Source organism: Panthera leo, chromosome D2, assembly GCF_018350215.1.
Source record: "Panthera leo isolate Ple1 chromosome D2, P.leo_Ple1_pat1.1, whole genome shotgun sequence".
Lineage (NCBI taxonomy): Eukaryota > Metazoa > Chordata > Mammalia > Carnivora > Felidae > Panthera > Panthera leo.
In genome coordinates, this window is record NC_056689.1 from 76,409,987 (window position 1) to 76,423,058 (window position 13,072).

The 13,072-nt window shown below is 38.1% G+C and overlaps 1 protein-coding gene across 3 annotated transcripts in view; it reads left to right on the forward strand.

The window, feature by feature from the left end:
* Window positions 1–13,072, forward strand: part of WDR11 (WD repeat domain 11) — a 68,016-nt gene that overhangs the window by 8,054 nt on the left and 46,890 nt on the right. For all 3 annotated transcript variants that reach the window (XM_042907864.1, XM_042907863.1, XM_042907862.1), the window contains exons 5-10: window positions 1,598–1,784; window positions 4,488–4,653; window positions 5,075–5,189; window positions 6,240–6,435; window positions 6,732–6,835; window positions 10,487–10,663. In XM_042907864.1, the coding sequence (XP_042763798.1) occupies window positions 1,598–1,784; window positions 4,488–4,653; window positions 5,075–5,189; window positions 6,240–6,435; window positions 6,732–6,835; window positions 10,487–10,663 (945 nt within the window). The remainder of the gene's footprint in view (window positions 1–1,597; window positions 1,785–4,487; window positions 4,654–5,074; window positions 5,190–6,239; window positions 6,436–6,731; window positions 6,836–10,486; window positions 10,664–13,072) is intronic.

A 13,072-nucleotide genomic window follows, 5' to 3' on the forward strand; every position in this document is an offset into this window, starting at 1 on the left:
GTGAGGAACAGAATAAGCCCAAGGGGATTTTTTCTTGCAGAGGTTGTTTTTGCCAGTGCGCTTTTGATAATGCACTGAGCTGCTGATCTAAAAACTAGAGTTGTTGTCAGACATGTATTTTTGTAACGAAATGATTTAGGAGAGATTCCTTATTCAGTATCTGACGGGTATTTCTTGAGCTATCACTACATGCCAGGCGTAAAGGAAATGAAGGGGAAGCGGGGGTGGGATGGGCAGGTTGTCAGATTAGACAAAGTGGTCAGAATAGACTTCATTTTGATATTTGATCAAAAACTGGAGAGGTAAGGGAATTAGCTGCGGTAAAGAATGTTTTCCCTGAATTTGAATGACTCGGAGTTGTGACTTTTATCTACCGGCGTGTGTTCTTACTGAGTGTATATTTGTGTGTTGGAGAAGGAAGAGAAGGGTGTACAAACAGAAACCAAAATGGGCAGTGTGGCCGTGGAGCTCCAGTAGTGTGTGGTTAGGCTTTGCGTGTGTCTATCTGTGTATACGATCTTGTGCCTACACGAACTCTCTGCCTGGTTTGTGTGGTGCCGTGGGGACGCAGGGGTGGGCTGCGTTAGCTGGTCGACTCGGGGAGGGAGGGCATCATAAAAATGGGGAATGAATGAGACCTTGGAAAGTGAGTTCTGTCATCTGAAAAGGAGATAAGGCCTCAGGCTAACTTACTGCATCTCTGTAATTTGGTTGATAAAAGCACTGTATATTTCAAAGCTTCAGTTCACCCAACATCTTTGATTTACTCCTATTGAATGTGCTAAGGCTGTCATAACTCTTGAATACTTCTTTGCTCTCTGTGCTTAAGGCAGCCTCACTGTCTGCAGGAAGCCAGGGTAGACAACATTTCTCTGTTCAGATATCCTTGTAACGGCCCCAGTTTTGGAGGGAGATTATTTTTCAGTCATAAAAAGGCATAATTTGTGTTGGTAAATGTGGTGCTGCCTTCTTGAATACTTCTGTTTCCTGTACATTCATTTAGTAAGCCATTGTTGGCACTCTATTTTTACTCTAGACATAAAGAGAAAAAGAATACTCTTTCATATTTCCTGAGGTTCAGTCCGATGCTCCAGAAGAAAAAGGAAATATATTTAGATTGAGTAGCTCATGATAATCATAAAAAATTAATAACACATCAAATATTTGAACTTAGCTACGTGTGATATGTAGAGTCTCCTATATATGGGATTTTTTTTTCGTCTGTGAATTTTATATTCTGAAAAGTCTTTGGATTTTGAAGTTAACGGATATAATGAAGAAAGGTTTTTAATGAAAGTCCGTGCACTGAATTTATTTGGAAGAACAAACATTTGTTCTTTCTGCCGGCAACCGTCTGGTATCATTTTAATATAAAACATTAATTTAAAACACTGAGCTTGGAGGCCTCCGATGAATTGTAATGGACCACCTGTTTGACTTCAACTTGGAGAACATTCCAGTTATGTTATGACTACATTACACTGCCAGTTCTATATTACTAAAATTACCATTACCTTGCTTTCAGACTTGTATTGGAATAAAACTCTGCGCTAAACTTGATTAAACTTTAATCAGAGTTTTGCTTCTCTCAATATAGTACTCACCAGCGAGGGTATTGTATTCATCTCAGACTTCTCTCCAGCCAAGCCTCCCTCGGGCCCTGGGAAAAAAGTTTACATATCCAGCCCACACTCCAGTCCAGCTCATAACAAGCTGGCTGCAGCCACAGGGGCCAAGAAGGCTCTTAATAAAGTAAAAATCTTAATTACTCAAGAGAAACCTAGGTAAGTTACAAGTGTAAAACTAATAACCTTCATCTATTCACCGTTTATCTGCCATCCATTCATGCAGCATCATTTTTGAAGATGTGCTTATACTGGTTTTCTCCTTTACCTCCCCCTTTCTTATTTCTGGTTTTGAATTTACAGGAGGAGAATGTTCTGTCTCTTCCCCAAAGAGGAGATTCTGCATTAAACACGGTTCCTTCACTTCTATTCATTGTGCTAACCTCTCCCCCGCTAATTTTTACAGATCACAGTTTTTGACTTCAGTTTTTTTTATCTCTGAAAGTATAAGATGAAGATTTTAAAGTTGGCTGTTGAGTACATTAAAAATTTGGGGGAAAAAGCTGGATTTCCATTTTAAATATATTTTCCTGACTTAAATGCCGTGCAGTCTCATTAGCTGCTAAAATACGTGTGTTTCTTGGGGCGCCTGGGTGGCTCAGTCGGTTGAGCGTCCGACTTCAGCTCAGGTCACGATCTCACGGTTCGTGAGTTCGAGCCCCGCGTCAGGCTCTGGGCTGATGGCTCAGAGCCTGGAGCCTGCTTCCAATTCTGTGTCTCCCTCTCTCTCTGCCCCTCCCCCATTCATGCTCTGTCTCTCTCTGTCTCAAAAATAAATAAACATTAAAATACGTGTGTTTCTCTTACACATGTGAAGATGTTTCCTATACTGGTAAAGGGCCAGGATTCTAGGGAACAGTGACTCAGAAAATTCTTTAATGTTGCTCAGATTTCAGTCTCCCAATCTCTAAAACAGTGTTCTAAAGGATTTTAGATGGTCGTTGTAAGGATTAATAGATACAGTAACTTAAGTACTTAATGTAGTGGCTGATACTTAGCAAGCATTTATTTGGTAAATGCTACCTGTTGTTTATCTCAGAAATTGGAACGGAATAAAATTTTATTTTAAGTAGCTAATTTTATGCATTAGAAATAGATTTTAGTCCTTTTTTTCCCTAGAGAGCTATGATTGTTCTTATATTTTTATTGCTTTGGCAGTTTTTTGGCATTCATTTTAACAAGGCTCTTATTTTTAATGTGCTAAAATTATTCTCTCTAGATTTTATGGTTAATTACCTGAAAAAATATGTGGTAAAATACAAATAGCTCTACAAATATATTCTGAATTTATATATAAGTATCATTTTTATGTATTCAGCCATAGGCTGATTACGTTCACTAATTTATCCCCCACCCTGTGCTGAAATAATTTAAGATTGTTCCTTAAATGCCTTAAGAGAATTTTCTATTTTTTTTTTTTTTTTGATTCTGTGTTGTAAATACATCTTTTGAAGTCTGAATTGTTTTATGTTATGATTTGGGGAAATGGATTCCTAGTCCCTTCGAATAGAACCACTCCAGGTGCATTCACATCCATCATTACATATCCAACTACAGTTCTGGGCAGCATTACGGTGCCTATTTTATAAGTGAGGAAATTGAGTTCCACATTGTTTGAAATATGTTCCTCAAGCTTGCCCAACTAGGAAATGGCAGAGCCAGGATTTTAATGCAAGCTCTGTCCCTCTTCTAGTCCTCTAGTCTAACTTTATTTTAATTTGAAACATTTTAATCATTATAGAAAAGGAAAATAGCACATAATTATATGTTTATTCCTATTTAAATATGTTTAATATGAAAAGTTGTGATTAAATATATGCAAGTCACGACTAAAATGATTCTTGAGTCTCTTGAACAGTCTTCTGCAATCGTTATATAGTTTTATTAATTTTATTTACACAGAAGAAAATGCTGTGATAAGTGAATATGATGCCCTACTTTGTTTCAAAACAGATTTAAGACCACTTAAAAGTGAATGAAGGCAGAGGGGAAGTGACTTGCCCAAGGCCGTACAGATAGTTCATTGACTCCTGATCCAGGGGCCCTAATTGGCCGAATTATTTTTGTTTTGATGCTGAGTCTTGATTTCAGCAGTCTGTCTGGTACCTTTTTTTTTTTTTTTTTTTTTTTTTTTTTTTTTAAATATTTGAGAGAGAGCACACGAGCTGGGGAGAGAGGAGAGAATCCCAAGCGGGCTTCACTCTCAGCGCGGGGCCCGACGTGGGGCCCTAGCCCATGGACCGTGAGATCATGATCTGAGCCAAAGAGTCGGATGCTTAACTGACTGAGCCACCCAGGTGCCCCTGTTTGGTACTTCTAATTGCAAAATAAAAATAAAACTACTGGGGCGGCTGGGTGGCTCAGTCGGTTGAGCATCTGACTCAATTTCGGCTCAGGTTGTGATCCCAGAGTCGTGGGATCGAGCCCTGCGTTGTGCTCCACACTGAGCATGGAGCCTGCTTGGGATTCTCTTCCCCTTCTCTGCCCCTCTCCCCTCACTCATGCTCTCTTTCTCTCTAAAGTAAACAAAATTTAAAACTTTTAAATAAGTGAATAAAACTCTCTTATGAATGCCAGTACAGTTTTGTCACCTACCGTCTTACAGACGTCGTACTTTAAATTTCTCAGAAATTTAGAAATGTCTCTAATCTATGCAATATTGTTGTCATAAATTTGGATTTTGGCACGTAGTAGAGAAATAATTTTAGATGCTAGTCCCTGTTGGTCATTTCAGGAAACAGTTGTACATTCACATTGACAGTTCTGTGGAAAGGACAAAATTCAGTATTTTATTAGCTTTTTTGATATGAATAAAGTCTTTGACTCATTTCTTGATGCCTAAAATACATTTACTTTTTTCAGTGCTGAATTTATAACTCTCAATGACTGCCTTCAGTTGGCATATCTGCCTTCCAAAAGAAATCACATGTTGTTACTCTATCCTCGAGAGATTTTAATCCTTGACCTTGAGGTGAATCAAACAGTGGGTGTGATTGCAATAGAACGAACGGGAGTTCCATTTCTGCAGGTATCTGTGATTTATAAATTACATCCCCAAAAGTTGATAATGAATGTTATAGAAAGAAAAAACATAATCGTAGAAATGTCCTTAGTTCCACCTTTTCTTTTCTGTTTATTTAGAAATTAACAATGTTGTCGTATATTCCGATTTTTCTACACTTTCAGTTGGTTTGATTTACCCTAGAAATTCTTCTGACTGGTCTGGAGCTAAGTATTGAACTATTTAAGTTACCTAGACAAAGACAAATTTTTTATGTATATAAGTGGAGTTTTTGAATGTTCATTTAGTTTAAGGCTTGGAGATTATGTGTGTATTTTTGTTTTCCTTTTATTTTTTTTTTGCCCATATTCTCTAAATATGAGTTCTGAGCTTCCCAGTATATACTCTTTATTGTGTTTTTAAAAATGATTATATTATCTATTTAAAGGTAATACCCTGCTTTCAACGAGATGGTTTATTTTGCCTACATGAAAATGGTTGCATAACTTTACGTGTTCGAAGATCTTATAACAGCATTTTTACCACTTCAAATGAGGAGCCAGGTGAGTTTATATCTCAGAATAATATTAATGTATTTTTCTTTAGAATTTCATAAACCTTCATGTGGCAGATACCAGCCAAGGCATAGAGTTAATGGTAATCCTGGCCTTGAGAAGTAGAATATGGTTGTGCCCTGGATCGGGCTCCACACTGACAACACAGAACCTGCTTGGGATTCTCTGTCTGTCTCTCTGTCTGTCTGTCTCTCTCTCTCTCTCTCTCTCTCTCTCTCTCTCTCTGTGCCCCTCTCCCATTCATGCTGTCTCTGTCTCTCTCGAAATAAATAAACTTAAACTTAAAAAAAAAAATAGAATATGGTCATAATATGAGGCATAAAAAAGCACAAGCCCAAGATTCATCTCTTGGTGTTACAATAGTGTTCGTCCTACACAGCAAAGAAAGTAATGATTTGTAATTCCTTCTCAATTGTATCCATGAGCCAAGTAGGTATTATCTTTGTGAATTTTTCTTCAGCACAAGTAGACCCAGTAAAATACCTTTGTTATTATACTCCCTGACTTCACCTCTGCTTTAGGAATTTCCATTGTAAAATGACATAGGTTAATAAGTCACCAGGGTACTCAGTTGTCATTTTCAGTCTTCTCCTGGAGAATGAAAGCGGTGTTTTGTAAAGTGATGTACTACATAAAGGCAAAGGTGACTTTCACATCTTTTGTAGAGAGCCATTATTTTCAGGCTCATTATATAGACCACTGTAAATTATGATGCTCTATAGTGTACTGTACATTACTTAATCATATCACTGTTGATCCTTTTTCAAAGTTATTTTCGTTTTTAAAAATATTAAAAAACAAGCCATACTGATTATAGTTTTTATTTTGGAAATTAAACTTGGTGTAGACCATCATTAAATGAATTAATATTTGTATTCTGAAATTAGTAGTAATTGTAAAGGGAGAAGGCATGTGTGACAGACTCTGCCCTAGTGAAGGAATGATGTTCTTTTTAGTTGAGGTTTGATTTGAACTAAATAGTAGTGATACTGCTGCGGTTGTTTTCTGCCATTTAAAAGAAAACAATACTGTGTTAAGATCCAGATCCTGTCCAGGAACTTACCTATGATCTACGAAGCCAATGCGATGCCATCAGGGTGACAAAAACCGTGCGTCCCTTCAGTATGGTGTGTTGTCCTGTCAATGAGAATGCAGCTGCCCTCGTTGTGAGTGACGGCAGGGTCATGATATGGGAGCTGAAGTCTGCTGTTTGTAACCGAAGCTCACGGAACAGGTAAATGAATCAACGGGATCATTTTCTGGTTTGTTTCCTCTTTTTAAAAGATTACCAGAATCATATGAAAATAGCAGGGACTTTTTTTCCTTCAGAAAATATTTTTAAAGTGAGAATTCAGACTTTAGATTATCAGGGAATTGTGTAAATCTGCCAGGGAAATTTGCCTGTGGGTAAGATGAATAGGTACCGTAAAAGTGGGTAGAATGCCATGATCCGAAATTGGTAATTTGAGTTACTGAAATGTGACGTCGGTTTTAAATATGTGAAATCATGTAATTGTTATGTCTTTGCAGTAGTTCTGGTGTGTCACCTTTATATTCACCAGTGTCTTTCTGTGGAATTCCTGTAGGAGTGCTACAGAATAAACTCCCAGACCTCTCCTTAGACAACATGATTGGTAAGCTATTTTCTTTCCTCTAACGTTTAGGTTAGGTATTCTTCTTGAAGGGCAAAATTAATAGTCTCTGGTTTGCAATTATTATAAAGTCAAAGTTAATACTTGAGAAAACTAAAATGTGGAATCATTCTTCCCTCAATAAATCCGAGAGTATGAAATATTTAAGCATAAAAGCCTAGATGAGCATTACAGTTATTAGAATTAGAAAATGTTCATTCATGAGAGATTCTGATTTAAATGAAGGGGATGACATTAGGCCTCCGAATACCAGATGTAGTCTGTGCTGAGTCCTGCCCTACCTCCCCAGGGCCTTCATGCTGGCTCGTCCCTTCACTCTGAACACATACTTTCCTTCTCTCCCTTTCTGCTACTCCTGATTCAAGATTCAGCTCGAGTGTTGCTTTCTTTAGTCTCCCTAGCCTGACCTAAATGGTCTTCATTTGTGGTCCCTAACAGTGGTCAGTTGACTGTAGTGATTTTGTTTCCTCCAGTAAATTATAAACTCTGTAAGTTTGGGTCAGTGTTTGATTCCACTTTGTATCTCGAGCATTCAGCAAAGAGCCTTGTACATTCAAGATGTGCAGTATACATTTGTTGAAGGAACAAAGTGAGCAGTTTTAGAAAAAGGTTATTTCAAACATTTTGATGTACATTTTAAAATTTTCATGTTGGGGATTCTTTCAACAAATATTTAATTACAGATAACATATTGTTTCAGAGTTATTTAAGTATTATAGGGTCAGTATATACTAAAGGCAGAATGACGATTTATGATTTCAAATATTGTACAACTAGAAATTGTAAATATGCCAAAGAGTTTTGATGTCTAATTCTTTGAAAATTATGGCTCTGGCTCATAAAGGATTTTCTGTACCGTTATTCATAAAGTTGATATTGTTTAGTAGGTTTTTTTTTTTAATGCTGATGATGATTATGCTAGAAAGAACATTACCATATTAATCTTCAAAAAAAATTTTTTTTCAACATTTATTTATTTTTGAGAGAGAGAGGGACAGAGCACGAGCAGCGGAACCCACGGACCATCAGATCATGACCTGAGCTGGGTGTCAGATGCTTAACCAACTGAGCTACCCAGGCCCTCCTCCTTTATTAATCTTTTTAATTAGAGATGACATTTGGGGCACCTGAGTGGCTCAGTTGGTTAAGCATCTGACACCCAGCTCAGGTCATGATCTCGCGGTCTGTGGGTTCGAGCCCCACGTTGGGCTCTGTGCTGACAGCTGGGAGCCTGGAGCCTGCTTCGGATTTTGTGTCTCACTCTCTCTCTGCCCCTCCCCCACTTGTGCTCTGTCTCTCAAAAATGAATAAAAGTTTAAAAAAAATTTTTCTTTTTAAATCAGAGATAACATTTATTGGTGCTGTGCTAAATGCCCTGCATGTTACCTTAATAACCCTGCAAGGTGGGTAATACTATTATTATTTCTATTTTATGTAAGTGGGAACTGAGACCCAGAGAAATTTAAAAAACTTGTCCCAAACCACACAGCCAGTAAGTGGAAAAGCCCCCATGTGAGCCCAGTCACCCAGTCTGGAATCTGCTCCTTGGCCGTGACCTCCAGTCCTGGCTGCTCTACTGTGATCTTAGGCAAGACCTGACTTCTCCAGGCCTTGCTTTTCTCACGATTCTTCCCACTTGCAAAATCCTTTTGCTCAATGGCACTAACGTGTATATTTAAAATTCTTTCTCCTCATCTTCCAAACATAATCCATATGAGGAAGTTTAGACACATACTTGTTTTGCAGAATTCATTTTGTCAGTAACACAGTTTGCTGAGTTAATTGACCTTGTCTTCACTTAATATAAAATATTAAAGTGAGAAGAATTATAAACACTCATGCATAGAACTAATCAGGAATATGAAGCCCACAGGAGGCTGAAATTTCATGCTGTTTAGGTATCTAAGTGATATAAATTACATTTTTTTAAGAGACAAAAGGATACGGATTGTATACAATTCCTGACAATGTAGTTGATTTAAAAGCATTAAATAAATAAAGCTTTGTTACTTGAAAACATTTTAATTAAAACTTTTAATTAAACTTTTAATTTGAAATTCACTATGTCCTTAGTGATAATTGAAAGCAATTCATTTAAATACAGAGGCCTGATTTATATTCATTGGGTAAAGCCTGCTGCTTTTTAAGACCTAATCTGCCCTACCTTGTGAATTGCCTCTATGGGAGAAGTTTGAAGAAAAATATGGCCATTCTCAGAAGTCAACTCCAAGCTACAGAGGGTTGGTAAACATGGTACCTATATGTTGAACTTCACATTCCTTTAGACTCTGTTTTTTGTTACCAAAGGCTGATACCAATTGTATCACTGATCTTAAGGGATCATTTTATTTGGATTAAATTGATGGCCATTTTTCCTGTACGTCTTACGAATTTTAAAGTGTCGCTTTATTAAAACGACTTTATAGCTTCAGAAAGTTATAGTCAACATTCAGAGTCCCATCATCCACTTACAGTAATTATTTACATTTTCCCCTTTCACAGTGCATGTGTGGTGTGTGCATACGTATGTATATGTATGTGTCTACACACACCCACACTCATGTATCCTTTACTATGTGTTCTTGACGACTATGTCCCGATATTCAGTAGTGGTTTATAGGAAGAAAATTTGTATATTATACTCTTTTTAGTGAGTGGTCTTGATTTTGTTGTACTCTTCATATTCACGTTTTGTTAAAATGGTTTTACCGAATCTTTTTAGTTTGAGACTTAATAACCTAAGTATAAATGCTATATCTGAAAATAATGCCCATCTAACTGTCAACCATGACGGTTTACACATTATTTATACCATATATTAACATATATTCTCATGTTTGTATGTAACATATATAACTTATTTATATATGTTATTTTATGTTTATATATGAAGTATTTAATTATAAGGCTTAAATTTTATAATTACATTGACACACTGAGATTTCCCATTAGAAATCTAGATGGGTTCTTTGAACCTGCAGTTGGCGATTACTATTTTATGTATACTTGAGCAAGTGCATCAGTTTGAAAAGCAACCCTTTAAAAAGGCAGGCGGGGGGCGCCTGGGTGGCTCAGTCGGTTGGGCGTCCGACTTCGGCTCAGGTCATGATCTCATGGTTTGTGGGTTCGAGCCCCGCGTCGGGCTCTGTGCTGATAGCTCGGAGCCTGGAGCCTGTTTCGGATTCTGTCTCCCCCTCTCTGTGCCCCTCCCCTGCTCCTGCTCTGTCTCTGTCTCTCTCAAAAAATAAATAAACATTAAAAAAAAATTTTAAAAAGGCAGGCGGTAAGGTGGGAATGTACTGCAATATCCCACTCCGTAGAAGCTGCTCTCGAACCCAGGTCCCCTCATTGGCTTTGTTTGGTGTCCTCGTACCCGGAACTCAGGCTGAAATCATGCTTCTTAGATGACAGGTCCCTGAAGTCCGGACAGCAGTGCTCCAGAGTGGTCTGTCCTCTGAGATGGTAGACGGTGCGGTTTAAGTCCCATAGCCAAGTACAGAGCCACTGTTCAGCTGTAGCCCCTCGGGTGCTGCGTGATACCCTGTAGGTCTGAAGAGCATTTCCAATGAAAAGTTTCTTTACCTTTCAGCTTACGTTATAATGAATATGTTTGTATTTTTGATTACCGATCAGGACAAAGCGCCATCGCCGGGGAGGAGCATCCTAAAGGCCCCGTTCTGCAGGAAGTGCACCTCAGGTTCCTGCTGACGGGACTGCTTTCAGGGCTGCCCTCACCTCAGTTCGCCATCCGCATGTGCCCGCCGCTGACCACAAAAAACATCAAGGTGTATCAGCCACTGCTTGCTGTTGGTGCGTATTGGACCTGTTCTTTTTTTAGTCCTTCATGCCTCCTTTCGTTTGTAAGACATTTAAGTTTGCTGGTTACTGGAAAATCCTTTCTTTGAGGATAAGGAGGAAGAGGCCCAGTGAATCACGTATATACACATCTTAAAATACTTTGCTTCTTGGGGCGCCTGGGTGGCTCGGTCAGTTAAGAGTCCAACTCTTGACTTCGACTCAGGTCATGATCTCTCACTGTGTGAGTCTGAGCCCCGCATCAGGCTCTGCTGACAGCGTGGGGTCTGCTTGGGATTCTGTCTCCCTCCCTCTGTGCCCCTCCCCTGCTTGCTCTCTATCTCTTCTCAAAATAAAAATAAACTTAACATTTTTTTTCTTTTTTCTGTCCTTTTAAGCCACCCTTTTTAGTCATTTAATTTAATTTCAAAATTTTTTAAGTTTATTTATTTTGAGAGAGAGAGTGTGAGCACAGGGTAGGGGCAGAGAGAGAGAGAATCCCGAGAAGGCCCTGCGCTGTTAGTGTGGAGCCCAAAGTAGGGCTAGAACTCATGAATTGTGAGATCATGACCTGAGCCCAAACCAAGAACCTACCAAGCCATCAGGAGCCCCTATTCATTCATTTTGATCGCAGTGTTCATTCCTCCACCTGACCCTGGGTGATAGAGCCCCTGACACAATGGGTATCTTTCTGAAATGTTAAGAGGATAATCCCTGTGTGATGCTGAATCCAGATTCCTTGTCTTCATTTGGACTACCCAAGGCTTATTCTGTGCATGTCGTTTTGTTTTGGGTTTTTGTTAATGAATAACATAATCATAGCTAGCATTTTAATGATAGCAGTGCTCTTCATCTGGTATGAATTATGTATGAAATGTTGTTTAAAGTGACTGTGGTCTCTCTAAAATAAGATTTGCCTTTTGGGTTGAAATTGCAAAGTTTTGTATTATAGATAGAAAATGGGTCTGGGTTTCAACTTGCTGTCACATTAACTTATAGTAATGTGAGTAACCTAACTTCCTTTATAGAGGAAAGCAAATTTTAATTTGCTATTAAGTATATAAGGTTAAAGTCCATTTCTCTATAATTTCAAAAAGTATATTCATTTGAAATTGTCAACATTTTTTCTTAAGAGGCTGTTGGTTGGCTTCTGGCTTTCACTCTGGGCCTCTAACACGATTTGTGATTTTTTTTTTTTTTTTTATCCTAAAACGAAAACCTGACCCACAGTTATTTTGTTGCTAGGATGTCTCAGCGTCTCAGCTAACAGTTGACTTGTGAGTACTGAAGGCTCACTGGAGTAATTCTATTTGTCAGTGTTAGGATTTTCCCATTTTTCCTGTCACTGTCTTCCAAAAGTGGTTTGCGTTTTAAGGTTTGGGAGTCTGTGTGTACATGTGTCCACATTTATGTAAATCAAATATTTAGTTTTTGCTTCAGAAACTATTAAGCCTCTTATAGAAATTTTAATTGGAATTTGTCAGTGTACATTATATGGACGTGCATGTACAGTGTCAGTATACCTAATTTGTGAAATAGGATTTGGTCAATTTCTTGGAGAAAATTCTTGGCACAGCTAAATAATAAGAGCTGAGTCAGGATCTGAGATTTCTCTCTTTTTAAAAAATTTTTTTTACAACTTTTTTACAACAAAAAAAAGTTTATTTTTATTTATTTTGGGAGAGCGAGTGAGCAAGGGGGTGGGGGGGAGAGGGCGAGGGCAGAGAGAGAGGGAGACAGAATCTCAAGCAGACGCTACACTGTCACCACAGAGCCTGATGTGGGGCTCGAACTCACGAACCCGTGAGATCATGACCTGGGCTGAAATCAAGATTTGGATGCTTAACCGACTGAGACACCCAGGTGCCCCAGGATCTGAGGTTTCTATTGTAGAAGAAGCTCTATTGTACTGGTATGTCGTGACAGTCAAGTCATTTATTGAGTTTAATACAATCACAAAGTAAAAGGAAAAAACATAAACAAGTGCCTAAGCTTTTGTAGAGTCACTAGGGGAAAAGAGGCAGACTTCCACTGTGGAATTCTTCCTCCTATAGCACCCCTAGAAGATTAGATCATAGGTTCAGCATCATCAAAACTTGCAGAATATAGAAATCATTTGATTATTATGAAGATCTGTTAATTGAAAGATTTTAGTAATTTTTTAGATATTGTCTCAGCGCTAGAAGTGACTAATTATTGTGGAATAGATGATAAGTGCACCCAAGTATGATAGTGTGTTTTCCTAAAATAGTTTTATAAAATATTTAATGAAGCTTTATTCAGCAGGTGAGCTAAAATTGGAGCTTACCTAGCATTTTTACTTCTTCTATTATTATTATTCTATTATTTCTACATTCGATTACTTTGCATGAATCCATTCATTTTTTTAAGTCATGCGCGGCGAGAAAGTGATTGGCCAACAAG